The sequence below is a fragment of the Diabrotica virgifera genome, chromosome 2 (genome assembly GCF_917563875.1).
Source record: "Diabrotica virgifera virgifera chromosome 2, PGI_DIABVI_V3a".
Lineage (NCBI taxonomy): Eukaryota > Metazoa > Arthropoda > Insecta > Coleoptera > Chrysomelidae > Diabrotica > Diabrotica virgifera.
The window spans coordinates 78,406,622-78,434,434 of record NC_065444.1 but is presented as its reverse complement, the minus strand read 5'-3'; the positions used below and the strand labels follow the sequence as shown (position 1 = coordinate 78,434,434).

Here is a 27,813-nt window from a genome sequence, read left to right as displayed (position 1 = left end):
ATTTTTCTTTATTTCATTCGGTTACAAAACGTGGTTGTCTCTTAATCTTTTGAACCAAGGTTATTTTTAAAAATCTTCTATATGCCCACATCTCAAATACTCTGTTCTATTATAATGTTCTATCATTAATGAAGATCCTTGTTTTAGCGTTCAAGCCTCTGTTCCATATAAAATACAAAAAAAATACGCACCTCAGTATTCATATTTCGAGTTACATACTCAGATCATAACTACAAAAAATCTTGCTCCCATTATTGAAAGTTAAACATTAGTCAGATTTATTTCTTTCGTATATTATGTAACTTGATCTCCTGTATATTATCGTTTTGGTTTTACGACCACCATCCAAAACCGTTGTGAAGTGCTTTTACCATATGCCCAATGCCCACGCCTGGCATTCTCTCATAACATCTTAGAGAAACAGGATGTGCATTTTTTTAAATTTTCAAAATATTACGTGTATTGTATATAAAATATGTTTGTTAACAGTGTAATGTTTAATAATTAAAAGTGCTTATTGAAAATGGCAAAAAGCCGAAACGTCTAAGCAAAATCAAGTGTTTTATTTATAACAGACCGCAAACCCAGGAATTAAAAACCAACTATTTAAAAATTCACGGTCAGGAAATAAGCAATATTTAATTTCTATCCATTAAATAGATCGGTGAAGGTCGTTATATCGGATCTTATACTTATACGAAATACTTAGAAATGCCATTCTCGATATGATTACCGGTACTCAAATACAAGAGTAATCATAGTAATCAAAGTATCCTACTAATACTAATACAAAATATGTACTGAGAAATGCGATTCTCGATATGATTACCGGTACTCAAATACAAAAGTAATCAAAGTAACGAATACTTTAAATGATTACTTTATACAAAAGTAACGATTCTAACGAATACTCGAAAGTAACTATAATCAACATCACTACTCCATGGGTTGTAGAGCCAATGATGATGATGAATAAAACTCTGTATATACGTGTATTTTTTATTTTACTGACATAAATCAATCGTGAATTAAAAAATTACCTATACAAAATTACATCAATATTTTAAAATTTAAAAGTAAATATGCATCTAGCCAGCTATATTTTTGAACATATCTCCTAACATCAAACTGTCCAATGCCTTCTGCACGGTTGGATCCTTCAAGATAGGGGTGGGTTCGTTCGAGGGCGGTTCTGGAGCTGGCGGTGCTTCAGATTTGTTTAGTATGTTCATGATGCGGTTCTGCAACTCAGTTTGCTTGCTGTCTCCCTCTTCGTTGGGCGTTATACCTTCTTCGAGTTCATACTCGTGCTGTAGTACTCTACGTTCTTTTAGATACTTGATGAGCTTGTCATATTGGAGTGAGTAGATCTGGCGGTTTTCCGACAGTAGATTTAAAAGAATCTGGAATATAAATGGCGGAAAATCAAAATAAAGTACAGAAAAGTAATTGGTGTAGACAAAAAATACATATAGATATTTTCATAGATATATACTAGGAAAAGTCTACTATTCTCCATTTTAAACGTTAGAATCAGTATGGTTGTACATATATTGCCAGCGGGATTGTCATTCTGTGAATTATCATAGATAAATCCTCCTTTAGTATTTCACAGCCGCCAACAGCGATAATCCTCTATAAGTACCTGCCTAATACTGCCTTTCATAGCCGCTGCCGTTGAGAGCGGCAACATTGACAAGAAAATTCTCATTTAGTTTGTATTGGCTCTATCCTTCGTACACTGAATCTCATGTCTGACATGCGGTATAGGATATTAGGATTTTTTTTTTATAAAAAACATGAAATTTTATAAATAATTATATTAGGATTGAAAACTACTTCATCTTTCATTTGCCAGATGACGCTAGTCACCTAGTCCATTCACATCAGTTGCGGTGTGGGGGATAAACTCTCGGTGTTGGTCAATTGGAGTATGGAGTAGCAGGCCTACGTTCTCTCCGATGAGACTCCAACAAGAGTCGAAAATCGTCGATTCAGAGGGCTGGACTGCGCTCCGTATTCTAATTGAAAAATAAGATTGTTTTGCCTTCGCATTGCAACTGAATAAAAATGGAATTTTTATTTTATTTTATATTGGTCGTTACTTCTTTGAGTAACTAGGTCCATTTTCTGTTGGAATTTACCAGCTGAACAGACGGGGTCGTGAATTGTAAGTTTTTGAATTCCCTCTTGTATTCTTCGCTTCAGCATCCATCTGGCTTGCAAATTTTAGAAGCCATGAAGGTGTTACCAAGAAAATGGACCAATAAGTTTTCAATTTAAAAATATTTTAGTAATATTTTAATATTTTTAAATATTAATAATATTGCTATTAGGATTGAAAACTACTTCATCTTTCAATTGCCAGATGACGCTAGTCACCTAGTCCATTCACGTCAGTTGCGGTGTGGGGGATAAACTCTCGGTGTTGGTCAATTGGAGTATGGAGTAGCAGGCCTACGTTCTCTCCGATGAGACTCAAACAAGAGTCAAAAATCGTCGATTCAGAGGGCTGGACTGCGCTCCGTATTCTAATTGAAAAATAAGATTGTTTTGCCTTCGCATTGCAACTGAATAAAAATGGAATTTTTTATTTTATTTTTATAAATAAATATGATTTCAAAAATAAAAATAAAAATGTATACCATTTTGACCTCTGACCTTGTATACCTCTGAATTGACGATTTTTGACTCTTATTGGAGTCTCATCGGAGAGACGTAGGCCTGCTGCTCCATACTCTAAGTGACCAACAACGAGAGTTTATCCCCCACACCGCAACTGACGTGAATGGACTAGGTGACTAGCGTCATCTGGCAATTGAAAGGTAAAGTTTTCAATCCTAATAGCGACATTAATAATATTGAAAAATATTAAAAATATTACTAAAAGATTTTTAAATTGAAAACTTATTGGTTCATTTCCCTGGTGACACCTCCAAGGCTTCTACAATATGCAAGCCAAATGGATGCTGCAGTGAAGACAAAAGGGAAGGAATTCTACACTATGCAATTCACAACCCCCGTCTGCAGCTTGGTAAAGTTCCAACGGAAAATGGACCTAGTTACTCTATAGGAGTAATACTAATATAAAAATACCTAAAAGTACCTACGTATGTTCAAAAAATGTTAGTTTTTCAGAAAACTGTACCAACACTTTTAGTAATTTTTGTTATCAGAAAAGATTATATTTGTAAGCATATTTGATAAGATGATAGTTAATAAACATGTAATATACTCAGTGACATTAGAAGTGTTACGCCCAGAAGAAATAATTTCTTGAACTTAATTTTTTGGCAACAGAATGACTAATTTAACGCATGCTATAATAACAATATTAATGTTTTATCTTTTGTACTTTTGTAAAAAGTTTTTATATTTAATTTTTTATACATACATATTATATTTAATTTTTTTGTGAAAAGACCGATTTCTGAAAAGACACATCGAAAATGTCGTCACCTGACTTTTTGGCGACCACAATTTGACGTTAAGCATATGATACATATAACATATTTGACGTTAATATGTAATATTTATTTACCATTTTTGATCAAATTTGTTATACAAGCAATGACACTGACATTACAAAGAATCGCCAAAATCGTCATACTTCGCACTGGCATCGTTTCGTGTATCCCCAATATGGTCAAGCACGGAGCGAATAGAGATATGGATTTATCGTATCGCGAAATCGGCCGTTGCACTGTGGTTCCAAATGCCGAAAACGTGGTCATGCACCTTTAAAAGCGTATACTGTTCATATACTTCAGAATTACTTTGGTACTTAGGGGTTTTTGGCATCGCTGATTACGAATCTGGCATTTTTTTAAACAAAATGGCGGATCCAACATGGCGGAAAAAATTGAAAATATCAATCAAAACGCAAAATTTTTTGTCAAATTTGCTAATTTAAAATCGCTGATTACAAATCTAATATTCAAAATGTTCTAGCTCTCAATTGTTAAATGAGAGCAAGTAATTTTATTCTTTATTATTGTTTGTTATGTATTTACCAATTTTGTACCTACTAGATCTTATTTTTCTAATTTGTGTGACATTTTAATTATATCATGTACTAATGGACTTCGGTCCGTAAATAAATAATAAATAAATAAATATTATTTTTTTGAAAAACAAAATGGTGGATTCAATATGACCGAAATTCAACAATTTTATTTTAAATCCATTTTTTTTAAATTTCATATTATGAGTTTTGAAATTGCTGATTACCAATACATTTTATTTTTGAAGTACAATATCCAGAACCTATTATGTACCTACAACCGCCCATACATACTCCACAATCGCTAGAATCGTATAATATGCTACAGCCCTTAGAGGGCCTCGACCTTCTCAAGCTTTCTACGCCATTCTGTTCTGTCCCTTGCTTGCATTTTCCAGTTGCCGACTCTGATCTTCTCGGCATCTTGTGTTACCCCATCTATCCACCTCAGCTTTGGTCTACCCCGTCTTCTCATTCCCACGGGTTGCGCTGTTATAATCTTTTTTATCATGTTATGGGTCATTTCACATTTTTGTATTCAAACAACCGCAAGCAATGCAAAGGCAGGGAAACCAATGTGATTCTGTATCTTCTCACTGTACATTTTGAGATTAATAAACATGAATCGCAGAATTATGTACTTTTTGAAGGTATTTTTACGAAATTTTAATTATTTAAGTATAATTTTACTGTTTATGCAATAACAAATTTCATGCATTTATTGTTATCAAATCTATAGTCAACTTTTATCTTACATTAAGACATAGGTACTTGAAAAAGAATCTGATTTACAACGATAAAATTGATAAACTACAAAAGGTTTTACAGCGTTGTACATTGTACAACTGTCGTCGTACATTGCTCACTTGTTAATAAGTTACGAATAAGAATAGATCCGGTCTGATCCTTTTACCTGCTCTACGATTGTATGAGAAAACAACTGTAAACATGACAATCCCTAAATAGGAACTTTTTATTTTACCTCACGTTTTCAGCATTTGGAACCACTGTAGTGTGTCGTGTTAATTGTACGATAATGACGGTTATGCGTATGTGTCGTGTGTAGACAAACAAAGATAGAGGAACACGAAGAAGACCAACTGGTCAACCGAGATGTACCACAGAGTGACAAGATAGGCGCTTTAGACTACTGGGTCTGTCTGTGAGACAATTTTGCTACTACGCGTCAAATCGCTGATCAATGGTTTGGGATAGAAGTTCGACACGTTACTATGCGTATTCGCTGTGTGCAAGTACTTGGAGGGGATACGAGAAACGATCGTGGGCGTATAGCGGACAAATCTTGCAACTTTCTTAACATATATTTCTTAAATAATTCATATTGTTAATTGAAATTGTCAAACTGACGTATATTTCATACCTACTGTCATTGAAGAAAATGGGAGTTCGCAAATGATGTGTTATAAATTGTAAAAATTATATGTTGCTCCACAATATTGATATGATATGCAATTATTAAAGTGAATTATTTAATTATTGTTATTTTGCTTCTATTTTTTTGTGTTAATTTGATGGCCTTGGCCGAGCCAATTAGCCAGACATTTTGTTATTTTAAAAACAAACAAATTTGTTTTTTCAATCAGAGGAATTTTTTCTGTATTTCATCATTCTCTTTGCCTTATCCCTATGCGGGGTCGGCTTCCCTAATTGCATTTCTCCACACAATTCTATCTTGGGTCATATCAATGTTAATACCCTTTACCAACATGTCCTGCCTTATCGCCTCCCCCCAGGTCTTCTTTGGTCTTCCTCTCCTACTCCTTCCAGGAACCTGCACTTCAGCTATTCTTCGTATTGGGTGATTAACGTCTCGACGTTGAACATGACCAAACCATCTTAACCTATGCTCTCTCATTTTGGCATCAATTGGTGCCACACCTAGACTTCCCCTAATACAGTGGAACCCCGATAAGTCGGCCCCCGATAACCCGGAAGTCCGGCTAACCCGGACCGATTTTTATCAAACAAACATTACAACAATAAAAATGTATATCCTTTATGCTGGATTTTCCAATTTCTTTTCAACATCTTAAAATATTTTCTTTTATCTTTCCTTATAAACATATTGTTCGAATACTAATATCTTATATTTTTCAGGCTAATTTTATTTATCATAATAAACTTTCTTCGTAAAAATTTGTCGCTTTAGCGAATTCCTATGTAGTTCATTGGTTTCAATTTTCAATGTCAAACACATTATACAATGAGAGATAATGCGTATTTGTGTAATTTGATATATAATATACCTTAGTAAAAATGACTCATGGCAGACAACGTTCATTGTCGTGTTTGTCGTTCATTGTTTAGAAAAGACTATTAAAAAATTATTTTTCAAACAATGGTCTTAGTCTTCACTCTTATTAAATAACATAAGTTCGTTGCGACTGAGACGGTATTGTGTGTAGTAAAGTCGCATTGTTCCTTCCGTTCTGTAATCGTTCGTAAATATATTCAGATTTTGTATTTGCGTGATTTTTTGTCTACGTAATGGCAATAAAACTTAAAATGTTGTTTTTGTTTCAAAATGATAACAAAAGACAGTTTGGACAATCGGTGCAAAGCTAAGAAAGCTAAAAAATGAAACTCTCGACGACGCTTTGTATGTGTGGAACGCGAACGTGGTTTACAAGTGTCTGTGTGCCAATTATAACGGAGTTTATCTGTAAGCATACCATATTTTAATAATTTTTACCATTTTCTCCGGCTAACCCGAATTTTCGATAACCCGGATCGGCCGCGGTCCCGATTAATCCGAGTTAACGGGGTTCCACTGTATACTCATTTCTAATTTTATCCTTCTTTGTCACTCCACTCATCCATCTAAGCATTCTCATTTCCGCCACATGCATTCGTTGTTCCTCTTTCTTTTTCACTGCGCAACATTCAGTTCCCTACATCATAGCCGGTCTTATTGTTTTATAGAATTTTCCCTTCAGCTTCATTGGAATTTTTCTGTCACACAACACACCACTCGCTTCTTTCCACTTCATCCATCCAGCCCTAATTCTACTGCATACATCTCCATCTATTTCTCCATTACTCTGTAATACCGATCCTAGGTACTTAAAACTATTGCTTTTCACAATCATTTCACCATCCAAAGATACCATTTTATTTGTAGTAGCTCCATCTTTAAATGAACATTCCAAATACTCTGTTTTTGTCCTACTAAGTTTTAAACCTTTTTCCTCCAGAGCTTGTCTCCACTGTTCCAGTTTTTGTTCTAAGTCTCTTTCACTATTTCCTACTAACACGACATCATCAGCATACATTAAGCACCATGGAATGTTACCCTGTAGTTTCGCTGTTATCTGGTCCAAAACTAATGAGAATAAATACGGACTAAGCACAGAGCCTTGGTGCAATCCTACTTTCACATGAAATTTATCAGTCTCTCCCACACCTGTCCTAACACTAGTTGTTACTCCCTCATACATATCCCTCACAATCTTTACATATTCACCAGGGACTCCTTTCTTATTGAGTGCCCACCACAGAATCTCTCGAGGGACTCTATCATATGCTTTCTCAAGATCAATGAATACCATATGAGCGTTTGTCTCTTTACTCCTGTATTTTTCCATCAACTGCCTTATAATGAAAATTGCATCTGTTGTTGATCTACCCTGCATAAAGCCAAATTGATTCTCGGATATTTCGGTCTCTTCACGTATCCGTCTGTCAATTACTCTTTCCCATATTTTCATGGTGTGGCTAAGCAGTTTTATAGCCCTGTAGTTTGTACATTGTTGTATATCTCCCTTGTTTTTGTAAACAGGTACCAGTATACTGCTTCTCCATTCGTCTGGCATTTGTCCGACTTCCATAATTCTATTAAATAGACCTGCTAGCCACCTTGTTCCTGTCTCTCCCAATGCTCTCCATACTTCCCCAGGAATATCATCTGGTCCTACCGCTTTTCCTTTCTTTATTTTTTGAAGCGCTTGAGCCACTTCCTCGTTGGTTATTTTGGTGACCATTGCTGCTACTGTCTCCGTTGACTCTACAGGCTGTCTGTCAAATTCTTCATTTAATAAGCTGTCGAAGTACTTTCTCCATCTCTTTTTGACATCCCTTTCGTGAACTAGTATTTCCAACTCTAAATACATAACAAACTAACATATTACAATTATTATCTAAATAATACACTGTTTTGGTTGTAAATATTTTTTTGTACATATTTATTTTTTTTGTATTTTTTTTATATCTTTAATTTGTTATTTTGCTTCTAGTACAATGTTTACCTTTTAATAACATAACCTCAATCTTACTTTTTCTTCTTATTCTTTTTTTGGGCTAAGGCCTTGACAATTATCCAGTAACCACGACTAATATAATTGGCCAATATAATTAAAAGTGCTAAAAATGTTGCCGAGCTATGAAACCAGGTGTCGTTTTCCGAACTTGCACGGTCCCAATACTATACCGTCGCATTCGAGCCTTTGGACTGGTTTCATTTCGGCCACGACTGGGTGTTTCCTTTGACTGCGGACCACCGTCATCAACATTTGAATTGGTGCAGAGAACGGCAGCATTGGGCGACAGAATGGCATAACACATACGATTTTGTTGAGGAATGCATGATGTTCGTAAGTTGGTAAGGCGTCGCCGTGGAGAGCGATGAGATATCAGGTTTGCTGTTGAGAGGCCAGTTGTTGATAGGACAGTTGCAGTAATGGTTTGGGAGACTATTGCCAATCGTAGCCGATCACCAATTGTATTTGACGAGGCAGTATGTCTACTTTACTTTACAGACGTCACCCCGTTCACCTGATTTAAATCCTATCGAACATGTGTGGGATGTGATTGGAAGGAGACCATCATATCCCACATAAAAAGTTTAAGTTGCTTAGAACGAGGTGCCACAAACGGACATCGATCATCTCATTTTGTCAATGCCTATATGCCCTAGATGGATTACAGGAATGTATTCAGCTACGGGGTCGCTAAACACATTATCGTTTCATTCTTGATTTAAATCTATCATGTTAACAAAAAATTAAGTTCAAATTATTCCTTCTGGGTACTTTTAATGTCACTGAGTATACTAAATTCACATTTCTGTTCATTTGATGACTGTAATTATTAGTAAAAACAATAATTTATTTGAAAGAAAATCGTCACTTTATACTAAAAAATAACCAAAATACTTACTTGCATTTGGCTGGGATGTCTATCCAGCAAGGTCATTTGAGATTGGTCTGTAGGAATGCGCTCACCCTTCATGTAGGTTTCAAAATCTCTTGAAATCAATATCATGGCATCTTCAATAGGCATATTCCTGTGTTCTGAAAATATAAATGAATATATCAGGGATTGTATACTTCACGGACGGTAGTCTCTGAGACTACCGTCAGATGGTAGCTTTGTGGTGATACACTGTTCTTCAGGTTTATTATAGGCTGCTAGGAATTATTTGTTTCAGACGTTTCGTCCGCAACTGCGGCATCATGCGTAGTTAGGAAAGATAAAAGATAAGTCCAAATGTTGGTGCATCGCTATTAATGATGTCTGTCGCAATTGCAGACGAACTTGGTGAGTACAATCTAAAAAAGTCTTTACATACCTTGCGGAACGCCGTGAAGTATATTAAGAGTGAGGCTCCTACGTTCTTCATTTACAGGCATGATCAGAATGGCGTACAGGCATCCTCTACTCGAGATGTTTGCCAAGACTTTTCCTATCGGTACATCTTCATTCGGAAACAGCAGATCAACGATTAGACCTTGTGTTTTCAGTTTCTGTTCTATAAATTCGGCGTATTCTCTGTAAGGAAAGTGTATTAATGTAAAACAAAACAAAAATCGTAAAATAAAAGATATTCGGTATAGCACATAAGTCTAACAAGTCCACTCCATTTTTGCCTTCAATATTGGTAGTAAAGCCTATCAAATTTTGTCCACCCGATGCTTACTTTGTAATCTATTCCGTGACCACCTTTTTGATGTTATGCATTTTGTTGCCTAAAGCTTTCTGTCAATGGTTGTATTTGAATCTCCATAAGCCATTTTCATTGATTGATCCAAAGATTATACTTAAAATATTTCTTTAAAAATCATCTTCTTTTCATACTTTTTTTATATCTCCCATGTCTCGCCTTCATAGTGTATTATTGTTTTAACAATGGTTTTATAGATATTTTGTCGCCAGAACGAACTCAAGAGGGATGAGCGGGCCCCGGTAAAAATGAAAAGTGAAGAGAGGGCCCCGATAAAAAGTGTAGAGCGGGTTTCGGCAAAAAGTGAAAAAAAAACGGGAATAGTTATTACGTCATGTACAACGTATTATTTGTACATGTAGGGGCACTTTTTATCAGGATTGGATTGATTCAAAAAAGAAATTAGGATTATGAAAATTTTACAACACTGGTAAGACTTTATCAACTACATACAATAATTATAAAATAAACAAAGAGAAAAAAGCGCAAATTAATTAGATCAAATATTTAGTTAACTTAACCACTGTGTGGAGTAGCCCTTATGTTCTAAAATGGCATCAATTCTGTTTAGCATAGTGCCTACCGATGTTTTTCAGTAATCTAGTTGAAACTTATTTCAAATTTTCTATACATGAATCTTTAATTCAGGAATTGTGGAACTGTAGTCTATTTTGAAGTGCTTTTTTCTTCTGATACCAAAGAGTCAAAAGGCAATTTTAAAACATGAATATTCATTTCCTATAACCATAATGTTACGGATTTCGCTGTATAGCCGGCTCCGCCCCCATCTGAGAGTTGAATTTCATTATTGTAGGGAAGTAATTATTCTTCTTGTAAAATACTTTTGTACTTCGCAGTATTGACAGTACCATCAATGAAAAGAAGATGCCGGGAACTATAGCTTTATTTTGAAGCTCTTTGTGATATTCTTCCTCTGACATTCGAATAACTCTACTTCGAGTATCGTCAACACAGATTAAATAACGAAATCCGATGGTCTTTTGCCCATAAAAATTGGTTTATTTTATGTTTCTTTATAAGTAGTGGTTTTTAATTTGCCTAAAGAATGAAACTTATTTCAAATTTTCTATACATGAATCTTTAATTCAGGAACTGTGGAACTGTAGTCTATTTTGAAGTGTTTTTTCTTCTGATACCAAAGAGTCTCGATGAGGGTTAGACAAGGACTGCTTAAAGGCCATTTTAAAACATGAATATTCATTTCGTGTAATCATAATGTTACGGATTTCGCTGTATAGCCGGCTGCGCCCCCATCTGAGAGTTGAATTTCATTATTGTAGGGAAGTAATTATTCTTCTTGTAAAATACTTTTGTACTTCGCAGTATTGACAGTACCATAAATGAAAAGAAGATGCCGGGAACTATAGCTTTATTTTGAAGCTCTCTATGATATTCTTCCTCTGGCATTCAAATAACTCTACTTCGAGTATCGTCAACACAGATTAAATAACGAAATCAGATGCTCTTTTGCTCATAAAAATTGGTTTATTTTATGTTTCTTTATAAGTAGTGGTTTTTCATTTGCCTAAAGAATGATGATAAGTTTGAATATTTAAAATCAGATAAGTGTTGCTTGTAAAACTTACCTTTTAGAATCCGTATCCCATTTTTTTCATTTTTCTAAAACAAACTCTTTTGAACTTCGTCTACCAATGACCCAATTTACAGCCAATTCTCTTGAAGAAGCTTGGCAATATTGTTTAATAGGTATCCGAATAGTGCGCTCACATCTTTCGCAAATCTTTGAAGTACGACCATTTTAAATCTTATTTTGACATTTCAATTTTAAAAAAAATTTTAAATTACATTTCTCACAGGTCCTTGAGAAATACTTAAATTTTCAGCAATTTTATGAACAACAATGGAATTTATAAGAGATTTTATTGGATAAATAAATTTCTACCACTGATTGGATCCCATTAATTTGCGCCACACATTACTTTTTCTTTTTGTTTATTTTATAATTATTACTGTAGAGATGATAAAAGTTATTATTGAATAATTGGCAAAACCACAGAGTATCATCAAATAAGGTCAATCGTATCTGCGTAATTTGTACTTAATAGTAGTTAAATAATAAATTCTAATTCAGAAAAATAAAATTGTGTTGCATATTCATTTTGGTCTAATTTATATGCATCCGTTTACTGAAACTTTCCCTTTTAAGCTATAGCGGGTGAAAGGGAACATGAACAAATGATGGAAGTGCTGAAGAGGACCGGGATTGACGGAAGATACCTGAAAATAATAGCTAACCTGTATTGGAATCAATCAACAGTGCTCTGAATAGATGGAGAATATACAGATCAGGTCAAAATCTTAAGGGGAGTGAGACAGGGATGCATAATTTCACCGCTGATATTCAATCTGTACTCAGAGCACATTTTTGAAGAGGCTCTAAAAGATATTGATGAAGACATCTCAATAAATGGAGTCAAGCTCAATAACCTGTGATATGCAGATGATACAATAGTGTTTTCCAATACCATAGAAGGGCTGCAAAACTTAATGGATAAAATAACTGAAACCAGTAGAACATATGGACTAGACATAAACACCAGCAAAACCAAGCTAATGATCATCAGCAAGTAAAACATAAATGGAGTAAATCTGTATGTGAACCAAATGAGAATTGAACGTGTCTCACAATACAACTATTTGGGAACTATAATCAATGAGTCGTGGGACAATACTCAAGAGATTAAATGTCGCATCGGAAAGGCAAAGAGTGCATTCTTGACTATGAGCTCTGTGTTCAAGAGCCATGACATCACTCTAAAAACAAAAATAAGGCTCCTTAAATGTTACGTGTACTCAGTGCTTCTATACGGAGTAGAAACGTGGACATTGAAGGCGGAAACTCTATCGAAACTTCAGGCTTTTGAGCTATGGTTGTACAGAAGGATCCTGAAGATACCATGGACAGACAAAGTCACCAATGAAGAAGTACTACGGAGGATGAACACAACCGCAGATTTAGTCAACATCGTGAAGGGCCGTAAGCTGCAGTACTTGGGGCATATAATGAGAAATCGACGCAGATACGGGCTGCTCCAGTGCATTTTACAAGGTAAAATTGAAGGAAAAAGGGCTCCAGGACGAAGAAGAATATCCTGGCTTGCTAACCTGAGAGCATGGTATAGAAAGACCTCAACACAACTATTCCGTATAGCTACTAACAGAGTCATCATAGCCAGAATGATCGCCAACGTTCGGAACGGACAGGCACCCTAAGAAGAAGAAGGGTGGAAGTAAGGAAATGTTTTCTTAAGTTTGAGACACCCTGTAGAGAGGACAATGTACCAGGACTGAAATCATGTTATAATATGTTTTGGGAACATTTTGTTTTGTTTTTATTTTCCCTGATTTCTTTAAAAACAAAAAAAATAGACGGTTTTATTCTTTAATATGAAGTTGCATTCTTTAACATGATGAGTCGCATCAACTTAAACTTATTGGTTCCTAAGATTTTATTATGTAATTTGCAATTTATTTAAATTTTGTAATAGATTGTTTTATCTCATTATCTTTTATTTTGTAATATAGAGGATATACGTAATTTCTGTAAATTTTAATAATAATTATTATTGATATTTTCTTACTTTTTGTAACCTTTGTCCAAATAATTGTACAATTTTCAGTGACATGGCATATTTCTAATTCAAATAAAGCATATTTTTCAATTCTAACATGTAACTGAAATAATACTAAATAACAAGAGCTAACAAAACTTTAAAAGAGAAAGAAACAACGAAGTCTAATATTGCGTGTTTCCCCCTCTATTTCTAATAACATTTCTGATTGAAACTTCAAGAGTTATTCGTCGACCAGGCGAGTGGTATGCACAGTGCAACATAAGAGAGACAATATTGTTTAATGAAGGCTCTGTGATGTTTTGGAGTAGAATTTTCTTGACAGCAAGAACAGATTTGGTGTCTTTATATGTAATGACGAAAGGTACAGTACAGAAATTTTGTTTCTTGGGTGTAGCCAAATTTTAAATTCTAGCGTCAATGTTAGGACCTTGATACTTTCAGCCCCATGCTCTTTGGTTAGCTGTCGATTGACAGATGACATGGATTTATTTGTTATGTATCATTATGATTAGGTTAGAGTAAGTTGCCGACATTATGAAGAACACGCTTATGTTTTAAAGTTTATGTAATGTTTAAATCTGCAAATATATTACGGTTAGTGCCATCCGCATTATATTCAAGAAACAACAGTTCTTCAGCGGTAAACAATCAGAAATTGAAATGGCCCTCTCACAGTCTAGACATAAATCCTATTGAACAGTTGTGGGATATTGTTGGTAGTCAATGAAGACTTCGTTAGCCCCTTCTTGCTGCCCTGCAAGATATATAAACTATGGTTATTGATACCTGAAACTCCATTGACCAAAACAACCAGCTTAATGTCCAACATGACTAGGCGATGTGAAGCTGTTATTAGAAGTCTAGGGGAAACACACAATATTAGTTTATGTTATGTTTCTTCTGTTTTTAAAGTTTTGTTAATTGGAAATATTTTTTATTGTTAATTTAGTATTGTTTCAGCTAAAACACATGTTAAAGAATAAAACCATATATTTTCTTTGTTTTAAAAAATTACAACGTCATTTAAAGACTACATCATTTCATAAGACTTTCTTCCACACAGTATAAGCCCAAAAGAGAAGTTTGAGTAAATCTTTGCAAAAAATTGTAAATACCAAAGAAAAAAATTTATAATAATAAAAAAATAGCAGAATCTGTTAATCCATCCGCGAGAAAACCAACTATCAAAATGAGCATAATTTCTGGTAGTGCAAAACTTTTGCGTTTAAGTGTATATGCTGCAGAAAATGATATCCTAGAGAAGATCACAAGAGCGATCTTTATATTAAGTGATCATCACATTAAGGAAAAATATGGTAGATATTTCCAAACATGCATGTCACTAATCAAAAGGAAATAGATGATACTGTTGTAAATCTTATCTACAACAAATTTCTTAGTCTGAAATACATCATAAGTAGTTTTCTTTCTACATATTCAACCAGCATCTCATATAAGGCTACAACTGTTATAGACTTATTTTAATGAGAAATTGTCTGTGACTTCCATTTCAGTTTGAAAAGTCGCCACATTGAGAGTAACTTAGTAAAGAAACAGAAATAAAAGACTATTATTACTTTTTTTCTGTGTGAAAGAACTAGTTACTACTATATACTGTGGAAAATACAAAAATTAGTTTCGTTTTTTTTTTGTATTGTCACATAATGTTAACTTTTATCCATTTTAAAAACCAATTTTGATCTGGCTCCCCAAAATAATGTGACTGCTACTATGTCAATCATTGCAAAAAGTTAACCTTCATGAATTTTTTAAAGTTTAGTAATTGCAAATTGCCACATAGAACTAAATCTGGTGAACATTGTAAATTATTGATCAATTCATATTCCAATGGGCATCTTTTACATCCCAAAAAACAGTTGTCCCGCTGTACTGGCTGATTGGATCATTTTAGTGTAATATATAGCTGTTTTGCCACTGCTTTTCGTTCAAAATTTCATTATTGCTAACGATAGTACAGACCAGCCATAAATAGCATATTACAAATTACTTAATGAAGACCTAGAGAAACGTGCATGCACAATGGATTAAACTGACATCAAAAATGAAGCTATTCATACAAAATCAAAATAACTCCTTTACAAAATGCTGCTTCTTGTATCCAACAAACAGTTCTATTTAGAAAAGATATTACCAGCTCTACATACATACAAAACATTCCCTACTTACCTAATGCTCTGCTGATTTCTATAAAACAATCAAATAGTGAAAGTAGAAAATAATATAATCGTTATTATACTTACGTAAGCTGTTTTGCCACTACAATGATTTCACAATCATTCTTGTCTGCTGGAGCTGGTGGAGGTTCAAACATAGGAGCATGCATATAAGGGTCATTTCTTGTAGGTGGCTGGAAGTCCATATCCCTCATATACGCATCTCTGTCTCTGTTATCTCTATATGAATCTATTTTAGGTGGTGGCTCAAATCTGCCACCAAATCTGTTGTAGTCCTGATCTCTGGATTTATCTCTGTTCCCTCCGTCTCTCCTACCTCCTAGAATTGATCAAGTTCATCTAGTGTAAGATTTTTTTATAATCTGATCATATTTATTTTAGAAATAAAACTTATATGAGGCATGATAAGTCACATCTGACATCCATATTATATAAACAAAATATGTGTGTGTGTGTGTGTGTGTGTGTGTGTGTGTGTGTGTGTGTGTGTGTGTGTGTGTGTGTGTGAAAAAATGGCTAGGATGCAGGTCCGTTAGCCACTATAAACAAAATAGATATCCCTAATATGCTATGGTCCGTAAATTATAAATACTGTTGCACATCATCTGTGTCATAGTAAGTGGCATCACATGATGCCAACACGAAATATTTAAGTCATAGGTCTGTTCCTTTTTAGAATAGTTTAGCTGAGTACACTTGAATTACAGCCACTAGACATACTTTATTATTTATAATTTAAAGAATTACTTACTTTATAATATAAAGAAACACTGTAACTTGTTTCATTTAATTTGTATAAGTGGAATATAAAGTGTTTTAATAAAGCACACTTGTTTGGATTATGCTCTAACTGCGATCGAACAGTGGCATTTTGGAATAAATTGGTAACACTTATTTGACAGTTGCAGTGTTGACACTTCAGATTTGTTTTTGTTATTTACTATCATAATTTGTTTTATTATATTTACAAGAATAAAAAACCGCTAAACGCCGTAAAAATGAGTGGCGCATACAATATTCCAGCTACAAAAGATCTGATATGAAAATTACGTGGCGCGAAAATGTATTTTCATTTTGATGCAAAACAAAATTCTAGTTTTATTTTAAAAGATTTTCCATAATATTTGCTAAATTTGAAGTAAACGCGCCACAAAAGAGTTTCAAAATTCAAACTGTATCAAATTTACTCTTTTGTGGCGCGTTTACTTCAAATTTAGCAAATATTATGGAAAAACCTTTTAAAATAAAACTAGAATTTTGTTTTGCATCAAAATGAAAATACATTTTCGCGCCACGTAATTTTCATATCAGATCTTTTGTAGCTGGAATATTGTATGCGCCACTCATTTTTACGGCGTTTAGCGGTTTTTTATTCTTGTATCAGGAGTTTTTCAAGTTATATACAAATTAAATGTATGAAGTTAAATGCAATTTTTCTCGATTACACGTCAAGCTTTATAAATGGTCACCTTTGTCGCATTATCTCCCAAATGATCTAGTGACCATCGAATGTATACTAGATTTTTTTTCTAGTCGAAATAGAATAAATAAAAATATTGGGATGGCCGGTAAATGAACTCAGATTATCCGTTACAGATCAAATTTAGCGTCGTAACCACTACAACTACATAAACCATTTCGGGAATAATAGTTAATTGGATTATACATTTCTAACTTAAGACTTCTAAACGGCTTAACCGATTTTGATCACTAAACATGAGTTTGAAACGTATTGACAAGTAGTATCTGATGCATCTGAGTTCAAGTATGAAAACTAAAGTTGTTACAGAAATTATTGAGCTTGAACTGTTTTTCCCCATAGGAAATAGATTTGATCATACTTATGAAGCGTATAACTTAATATTTCTAATTTTCCCGGATATGAGGTAAACAACGTTAGATTAGCCTAGAGTCCTTCTACAAACGCTCAGTTATTGGCGCAATTCGTAGGTTGAAATTTTGAGAAATTGTCGAAAAACCAAAATTTTCAAAGTTTAGTTTTTCAATTTTTTGGCTATACTGAGCCGTGTGTACGTCTGAGCTTGGTCGCTTAGTCAACGTTTGAAAACCTAACTCAACCCTATTGATGTGGTTTATTTGCGATTTTCCTGTCTCTCCTTGAACCTAAGATATATACGCCCAAAAAATTTGCCATTTTGTATCTACCTAGCCCTATAGCTGGCTTACGGGTAGTCAGAAGTCAAAAATTGCACCGGTTCTGAATCGGCCCTCACACCCTCTTGAAACACAGAAAAAAAATTCAGATCGGTGTAACTTTTCCACATACATACATACATACATATGTACATATCCACAAACATTTTCCCCTTTTTAAATAAAAATTGAGTTCTAATTCTGAGCTCGCTAACTTTTAAACGGTATAACCGATTTTCAAAATTAAACATGCGTTGGAAAGTTTTTGAAATTTTTGGGAGTTTTGGGGACGAGAACGAAAAACAGACCCTAAATAGGAAAAGCCGTAAAATCCACAGCCTTGGACCAAAATGAAGAAGTAATATATGGATCTAGGAGTCTTTTCCTAAACTTTAAGATGGGATTTGGCTCAATTTTCAATTCAGTCAGGTTTAGAAAATCGAAAATTTCGTGTATATAATATTATATAGTGTCGCATGTAGGGGTTGTGCGCCACTGGCGAGAACTGTCGTTCTCTGGTAATTTTCAAAATTAGATGTGCGTTGGAAAGGTAATGATCAGTACTAGCAGAAGCCGCAAAGGTCGAACTAATATTTTTGAAATTTTTGGTAGTTTTGAGAACGAGAACCTTGGTCGCAATCTCTCCCAAATGATCTAGAACTTACGACACCAGTGATAAGACAATCCGAGTTCATATCCCAGCCATCCTAATAATTATGTAATTATGGCCGGCAAATGAACTCGGATTGCCCAATCAAACTAGCATCGTAACCACTACAAGTACATAAACCATGATTGATTAATAACATTGATTTTTTCGATATAAACTAAATTTCGATAACCAATAAATCGAAAACTATTAATTTTATCAAAAAAATATAAAACATTTTTTGCTTACAATTAATGTTTTTACCAACATTTGCGGTCAAAATATAATAAAAAATTTCCACCCTCGAGACGGGGTGGCAACCACCCCATGGTAAAAGCGTCTTTCGGAATCATACAGATTTTGATCCTTAGACTCTCCACTACTTATTCTCAAATTTTCAAGCAAATCGATCCATTCTGTAAAAATTGCGAAGTGAAAAGTTTCAGTTCCTGGACTAATTATACTTTTGGAGCTCTATAACTTCTGAACGGCTGACTGATGTTAATCACTAAATATGAGTTTAAAACGTATTGACAAGTAGTATCTGATGCATCCAAGATCAAGTATGATAACTGAACGTATTACAGGAATTATTGAGCTTGAAAAACGGTTTTTCCCATAAGAAATAGATTTGATTATACTTATGAAGCCTATAACTAAAAAATTCGAATTTTCCCAGATATGAGATATACACCGTTAGACGCGTCCTGAGTCCTCCTACAAACGCTCAGTTATTGGCGCAATTCGTAGGTTGAAATTTTGAGTAATTGTCGAAAAACCAAAATTTTCAACGTTTAATTTTTCAGATTTTCGGCTATGGTGAGCAGTGTGTATGTCTCAGGTTGATCGCTTAAGCACCGTTTGAAATCTTAACTCATCCCTATTAATTTGGTGTATTTGCGGTTTTCCTGTCTCTCCTTGAACCCAAGATATATACGCCCAAAAAATATGCTATTTTGTATCTATCTAGTCCTCTAGCTGGCTTACCGGTAGTCAGAAGTCAAAAATTAGACCGGTTCTGAATCGGCCCTCACACCCTCTTGAAACACAGAAAAAAAAATTCAGATCGGTGTAACTTTTCCACACACATACATACATACATACATACATACATACATACATATCCACAAACATTTTCCCTTTTTTAAATAAAAATTGAGTCATACTTCTGAGCTCGATAACTTTTGAATGGTATAACCGATTTTCAAAATTAAACATGCGTTGGAAAGGTAATGATCTGTGCTATCAGAAGCCGCAAAGGTCGGGCTTAAGTTTTTGAAATTTTTGGGAGTTTTGGGGACAAGAACGAAAAACAGACTCTAAATGGGAAGGGCCGTAAAATCCACACCCTTGGACCAAAATGGAGATATGACATATGGATGGACGAGTCTTTTCCTATTCTTTAAGATGGGATGTGGCCCAATTTTCAATTCAGTCAGGTTTAGAAAATCGAAAATTTCGTGTATATATAGTGTCGCTTGTAGGGGTGTTGTGCGCCACTGGTGAGAACTGCCGTTCTCTGTGGATTGTTTTTATTATTTACTTTAACATAAGATTATAACTTAATTCTTGTTTTCTATTTCAAATGTTTGTATTTATTTACATTGAATATTAATTCGTTTTGTTGTATAATCCACTTCCGCAATAATTACTTATATGATATATTTGATTTAAAATGAATTCAGGAATTTTTTGTAATTAGGCAACAATGTCAACTGACTTAGATAATGTCATGCAACAGTATTTACAATGTACGGACTATATGTAAAACAGTGAAGTACTACACTTCTAGATGATTCCTCCCAATTTAGAGGATATGAACAAAGCGCAATCCAAAGAGCCGGATATCTAAAGATTTCTTATATTGAAAAACAAATTCTGGCCACAGTCTATATCTGAGATTTCTACACTTTACAAAGCAAATGGATGATCAATGAATAGATGTGAGGAGTCTAAGATAGGGTGACCAAATAATTAACTTGAAAAAACGGGACACATCCAAGGAGCAGTAGCGCACCTACAATTTTTCTCTGGGGGGGAGGGGGTTGGCTTGGGCGTCGAAATTTTTTTGTATTGCTTGTGAAAGACAAGTTACATTTTCCTACTATTCTTTATATATATTTTTCATATGCCCTGGGGGAAAGGGGGTTTAACCTCCAAAACACCCCCTGGGTGCGCCACTGTCAAGGAGGGTTTGGAGCAATACCCAAACAGGTAGGGAAGATTGAAACATGGTCTTTTAGCTAATTTGGGACCTATAAATCCTTTTCAATTAACCGTTGAATGTGTAAATGTGTGCCAAAATGACATGGATCAACAACCCATCAGAACAAAAAAGTGAAGAATACAAAATAGCGAGAAACAAAGCCAATTCAACAAATAAAAAGAAGAAAAATGACTGGTTTCGCTGGAGGATATTAAAAAAGACAGACAAAATCATCAAATACAACAATTTTACGAAAAAGTCAGAGGAACAAAAAATACTCCCATAATTAAAACAAGAGGACTAAAAAACCAAAAATGAGAAACCGTGTTTGAAGACAAACAGATCAGCAGAATATGGGAAGAATGTTACGAAAAAATGCTATTTGCTATGAAGGAAACACACTGCAATGAAGAAGTAAGGCTGTACAAGATAACGATGTAGTAGAATTGTTCACAGAAGAAGACATACAAAAACAAATATTAAAGACCTAGAAAACGGAAAAGCAGCAGAAGATGAAATAATAGTGGAATAAAATACGGAGCAAGACAATTACATAAAGAAATAAACCAGCTAATACAACAAATATGTACAAAAAACTACCAGCCGATTGGAATGCAGGTATTATAGTACCTATACAGTGATGAGCGCCCTAGCCCTATTATCCGGCAAAAAAGAGATAAAACTAGTAGAGGTGGAACTAGTCGATATAAGCGTATAAATTAACATTACATTACATAGTTTCCTTCCTTTAGATGTATCGGAGAAGTATAACAACTGTCACTGTGACAGGAGAGTTTTATAAAATACTCCTGCCACAGACTTCTAAAGGTGGGAAAATATGTAATGTAATGTTAATCTATACGTTTATATCGATAATTTCCACCTCTACTAGTTTCATCTCTTTTTATTTCACAATATATTATATTTTCCATCTTTTGCGTTATTTTGCTGGTTATTAGCACTCTCATCACTGTATATAAAAAAAGGAGATCGGTAGGAGTGAGGGAATTACAGAGCAATAACTATTAAGCGAACATATGCTATATCCTAGCGAACAAATGCTATTTTGGACTGAGTAGACATATGAGAAGCAGAAACTTAAGCCAAAAAACAAAAATAACCATATACAAAACCCTTATACAACCAGTGTTAACATATGGATCGGAGACATGGACCATCTCCAAGGCAGATGAAAACCTTCTGCTTATATTTGAACGAAGGATCCTGAGAGGCATATTCGGTGGCATCTGTGAAAATGGTATTTGGAGGAGGAGGTACAACTACGAGGTATACCACAGATATAAACATATATTTGGTGGAAAAGACGTAGTATCTCTTATAAGAATAGGACGACTAAGATATGCAGGACATCTAGCAAGATCACAGCATAACAACCCTCCTAGAAGAATCCTTATGTCACAACCTGTGGGAAGTAGAAATAGGGGTAGGCCAAAACTTAGATGGAAAGATGGTGTAGATGAGGATGGGAGAAAAATAGGCGCAGCAAACTGGCAACGGTTGGCAATGGATAGGACTGACTGGCGTAATAGACTTGGGAAGGTCGAGGCTCTTTCATAGGGCTGTAGCACCATTGATAATAATAACTATTAAGCACCACATATAGAATTCTCATACAGAAGTAAAAACTTCAAGTTGTATATTGGTATATAACAACTTGAAGTTTTTACTTCTGTATGAGTTTTTTAACTATGGTATACAGCCAGCTACTGGGATTTTCCCATTGATTTTATATAAAATTCTAGCAAACATACTAGACATAATACTTAAATCATGTGCTGAACGAATATTAGGACAATACCACAACGTTCAGACCGGGGAGGTAGACACTTAAGAGGAAACAGTAGCGATCAACAGGTAGCAAAAACGCGTTCCAAGATTGTGGCTGTAATTTTGAATATTTTTTCGAGATATTTGGCACACATATTTGTAATATAATAAAGAATGGCGGTACAGAGCCCAATTTAAAAAATATATTAATATGTGGAAATTACTCTGTAATTAAATACAATATTAAAAAACGAGCCTGTACCGCCTATAAGAAGAACAAAAAAATACACTTTCTTCAAATAAACTTTTTTATCTGATGCCTAGATTTTGTGTCATTTTGGAACTACTAAAATTTTTTATTTCATTAGTAGTTCCAAAATGACACAAAATCTAGGCATCAGTTAAAAAAGTTTATTTGAAGAAAGTGTATTTTTTTCTTCTTCTTAATGGCGGTACAGGCTCGTTTTTTTAATTTTGTATTTAATTACAGAGTAATTTCCACATATTAATATATTTTTAAAATTAGTTTGAGGATAAAGAGACTTGGTGGTGGTCAAACGAAGTACAAGGAAAAATAAAAGAGAAGAGAAAATTATATAAAAAGTGGCAAGAAACCAGATCTGACACAGTTCTTCAAAACTATACGGTGGCGAAAAAGGAAGCGAAAGTAGCAGTAGCAAAAGCCAAAGCAGAAGCGTATTCAAACCTATACGATCAACTTGATACCAGGGAAGGCGAAACGAAGATATATAAAATAACCAAACACAGAGCAAAGAAAGCAAAAGATTTTAATCAGATTGGATGTATCCGAGATGAAAATATTAAAATACTAGTTCACGAAAGGGATGTCAAAAAGAGATGGAGAAAGTACTTTGACAGCTTATTAAATGAAGAATTCGACAGACAGCCTGTAGAGTCAACGGGGACAGTAGCAGCAATGGACACCAAAATATCAAACAAGGAAGTGGCTCAAGCGCTTCAAAAAATAAAGAAAGGAAAAGCGGTAGGACCATATGATATTCCTGGGGAAGTATGGAGAGCATTGGGAGAGACAGGAACAAGATGGCTAGCAGGTCTATTTAATAGAATTATGGAAGTCGGACAAATGCCAGACGAATGGAGAAGCAGTATACTGGTACCTGTTTACAAAAACAAGGGAGATATACAACAATGTACAAACTACAGGGCTATAAAACTGCTTAGCCACACTATGAAAATATGGGAAAGAGTAATTGATAGACAGCTACGTGAAGAGACCGAAATATCCGAGAATCAATTTGGCTTTATGCACGGTAGATCAACAACAGATGCAATTTTCATTATAAGGCAATTGATGGAAAAATACAGGAGTAAAGAAACAAACACTCATATGGTATTCATTGATCTTGAGAAAGCATATGATAGAGTTCCTCGAGAGATTCTGTGATGGCACTCAATAAGAAAGGAGTCCCTGGTGAATATGTAAAGATTGTGAGGGATATGTATGAGGGAGTAACGACTAGTGTTAGGACAGGTGTGGGAGAGACTGATAAATTTCATGTGAAAGTAGGATTGCACCAAGGCTCCTTGCTTAGTCCTTATTTATTCTCATTAATTTTGGACCAGATAACAGCGAAACTACATGGTAACTTTCCATGGTGCTTAATGTATGCTGATGATGTCGTGTTAGTAGGAAATAGTGAAAGAGACTTAAAACAAAAACTTGAACAGTGGAGACAAGCTCTGGAGGAAAAAGGTTTAAAACTTAGTAGGACAAAAACAGAGTATTTGGAATGTTCATTTAAAGATGGAGCTACTACAAATAAAATGGTATCTTTGGATGGTGAAATGATTGTGAAAAGCAATAGTTTTAAGTACCTGGGATCGGTATTACAGAGTAATGGAGACATAGGTGGAGATGCATGCAGTAGAATTAGGGCTGGATGGATGAAGTGGAAAGAAGCGAGTGGTGTGTTGTGTGACAGAAAAATTCCAATGAAGCTGAAGGGAAAATTCTATAAAACAGCCATAAGACCGGCTATGATGTACGGAACTGAATGTTGGGCAGTGAAAAAGAAAGAGGAACAACGAATGCATGTGGAGGAAATGAGAATGCTTAGATGGATGAGTGGAGTGACAAAGAAGGATAAAATTAGAAATGAGTATATTAGGGGAAGTCTAGGTGTGGCACCAATTGATGCCAAAATGAGAGAGCATAGGTTAAGATGGTTTGGTCATGTTCAACGTTGAGACGTTAATCACCCAATATGAAGAATAGCTGAAGTGCAGATTCCTGGAAAGAGTAGGAGAGGAAGACCAAAGAAGACCTGGGGGGAGACGATAAGGCAGGACATGTTGGTAAAGGGGATTAACATTGATATGACCCAAGATAGAATTGTATGGAGAAATGCAATTAGGGAAGCCGACCCCGCATAGGGATAAGGCAAAGAGAATGATGATGATGATGAATATATTTTTAAAATTGGGCTCTGCACCGCCATTTTTTATTATATTACGAATACGTGTGCCAAATATCTCGAAAAAATATTCAAAATTACAGCCGCAATCTTGGAACGCGTTTTCACTATTTGTTGATCTCTACTGTTTCCTCTTAATTCTATATATACAGTGAAGCTAATAATTAAAAAAATGAGAGAATAGAAAATGGACTAATGGACAATTGGACTAAAATGATGAAGAAGCTAGAGAATGTTGGAATCCCAGAAAAATTAAGGCATATGCTAACAGTTAGAGGCATACATTTAGACGTCCTGAGAGACTTTTTTTGGGATCCCAGGACAAATCATTAAAAACGGGACAATCCCGTTTTTACGGGACATTTGGTCACCCTAGTCTAAGAGGATGAAATGTGCATAAGCTAAGGGTGGTGACTGGTGGTCTCTGTATCAAAACTAAATCTTATACTGACTTTTAGAGGACATGATTTCAAAAAATTAAACTTCAACCACTACAAACACCTGAAAGATTAATTTGTTTGTGTAATTTCAAATCTATAATTAAAATAACACAGGAGAACACAATTTTTGTTATATACCTCTGTTAAAACCTTTGTCTTCATTATGCCTTTGTATGGCTGGTGGTTTAATATTTGGTCTGTCATCCTCAGGAAAGTCATCACCAGATTCTTGATCAAAATCTGGTTCATCTGACTTCAAATTTTGTGGAGGTGGTGGTGGCGTCTTTTGTGGAATAGGTTTTGGGGGTACATTTTGAATCGGCGATCTTTGAGGAGGTCCTTGGTTAGGTCTCTGTTGATTTTGATTCGGTTTTGACTTGTCCATAGCTTGTTTTACAATGATTTTTCTGCCACACAACATCGTTCCATTTTCTCCTTTAATTGCTGCTTGTGCTTCATTCTCTGATTCGAATTGGATAAAGGCAAAGCCAGTGTTTAAAGACAAACCGGCAATAGTACCGTGTGGTTTGAACTTTTCTTCCAGATCATTAGCAATAACAGTTTTTGCTAAACCTCCAATATAAATGCGGCATGCTGCAGTAGCTGGGTTTTTCATAAATTGCTTGTCAGTTCGATACATTTTAAATGCATGAAATATTGTATATTACTTAGTAACTCTTTACTTGTATCTTAATTATTTAACATTAATGCAAAAACATTTATCAACATGAAAACTGAAAAGAAGGAAGCGGTTTTTGTAGTTTGTTATTTTTGACGGATGACAATGACGTTTAGACGTTTATCGATTCACTTATTGCACACTTCACACTGTAAGTGTAAACCAGCTTTAAACAGACGGCAAGACAAAGAGCTAAATGCACTAGTATGCATTATGCAAGCCAAAAGTGAAGAAAGAAGAAGAGCTAAATATACTGTCACTCTGTCACTTCTAGTGTTCTCTAGGTTAGAAAAATATGTTTTCGTTATTTACATAAATAAACCATACCATCACATTCAAACAAAATGAAAAAACTTTTAATAATAAACAAGAAATACTCTACCTTATGTTTAAACAATTTTAGAAGCTTCTGTACAAAATTTAATACTTTTCAAGATGATTTTGAGAAGAATCACATTGAAACCAATTTTATGCAAAGAACACTGCTATCTGTAGGATCTGCCGCGGTTTCTCTGTTAAATCCGCACAGAGGTGATATGATAGCATGTCTAGGCGAAACAACTGGCGAAGGAGCAGCAAAATATGTGTTATCAAAAATGCAGGAAGATAAGGAAGGTTGTAAAATACTACAGGATCAGCCTAGAATTAATACAAGAACTGTAGATTTGAAGTATTTGGAACGACTACCAGATGGGACATTAGGTAAAACCTACAGTAACTTTTTGATTAAAAACCAAGTGACACCAGATTCTAGATCGCCTGTTCAGTTTGTAGATGACATAGAGCTAGCCTATGTACTTCAAAGATACAGGGAAGTTCACGATTTAATACACACAGTTCTGCAAATGCGTACCAATATGCTAGGAGAAGTAACAGTAAAATGGGTGGAAGCTATTCAGACTAAATTTCCCATGTGTATTGGAGGTGCTATTTTTGGCCCTGTTAGGCTGTTACCAAAACACAGGCAGCGATATTTAAAATATTACTTGCCTTGGGCTATTCAAACAGGCACCAATGCGAACTTTCTGTTAAATATTTACTTTGAGAAGAGATGGGAACAACCTCTTACTGAGTTTCATAAAGAAATGAATATAGAACCTTTGAAAGTAAAAAAATAACGTATCAGTATTCACTGGCAATGTTAATAGCTAGTAGGAGATAGTTATATTCACAAAAAATATCTCAAGTACGATAGTGCTAGTTGCAGGCATGTAGAGTAATGCCAATATCAAATAACTTTCACATATTTTTGATATGTATATACTGTCAATAAATATGTATTATAACGTAAATGTACATAAAATAAGTTAGTTATGAGTTTGTTGATGTACTATCTCCATGTTTTTGTTAAATTTTAAAATATATTTTTTGTTTTATGATCACTATCAGTTTATTTCTTAGATATTATGAGTTATTCCATTCTTCTACTGGGACACAGTGGCGGTCTGCCAGGTGGTAGGTGAAAGCGAGCTTCACCAAAAATATAATTAAATTGAGACAAAAAAATATAAGTAGCATTATTATATATAAATACTGAAATTAATTATAAACCTACTCTTTTTTAATTAATCCAAAAATTAAAAAAGAATTTCAATATGTAATTCAAAAATTAAAACTCTAGGTCCTTGACGGTCAGATCCTGACCTGTGTCATTTGACTTCTATGAT

General features: G+C 34.6%; 2 protein-coding genes across 3 annotated transcripts; one reads left to right on the top strand and one right to left on the bottom strand.

The window, feature by feature from the left end:
• Positions 1-985: 985 nt before the first annotated feature.
• Positions 986-26,249, bottom strand: LOC114331052 (nuclear receptor coactivator 5). 2 transcript variants are annotated; one of them, XM_028280526.2, is made up of 6 exons: positions 25,606-26,249; positions 15,841-16,093; positions 15,767-15,784; positions 9,591-9,790; positions 9,179-9,312; positions 986-1,403 (listed from the first exon to the last, which is right to left on the bottom strand). In XM_028280526.2, the coding sequence occupies exons 1-6, from the start codon at positions 26,105-26,107 to the stop codon at positions 1,089-1,091; spliced, it is 1,422 nt and encodes a 473-aa protein (XP_028136327.1). In that variant the 5' UTR covers positions 26,108-26,249; the 3' UTR covers positions 986-1,088. The 2 variants fall into 2 exon arrangements, with proteins under 2 accessions (XP_028136327.1, XP_028136328.1); XM_028280527.2 differs by lacking the exon at positions 15,767-15,784 and having other exon boundaries at positions 25,606-26,247.
• A 159-nt stretch (positions 26,250-26,408) lies between these two features.
• Positions 26,409-27,528, top strand: LOC114331055 (ubiquinone biosynthesis protein COQ4 homolog, mitochondrial). The gene has a single exon (XM_028280530.2). The coding sequence runs from the start codon at positions 26,491-26,493 to the stop codon at positions 27,262-27,264; it is 774 nt and encodes a 257-aa protein (XP_028136331.2). The 5' UTR covers positions 26,409-26,490; the 3' UTR covers positions 27,265-27,528.
• Positions 27,529-27,813: the final 285 nt, after the last annotated feature.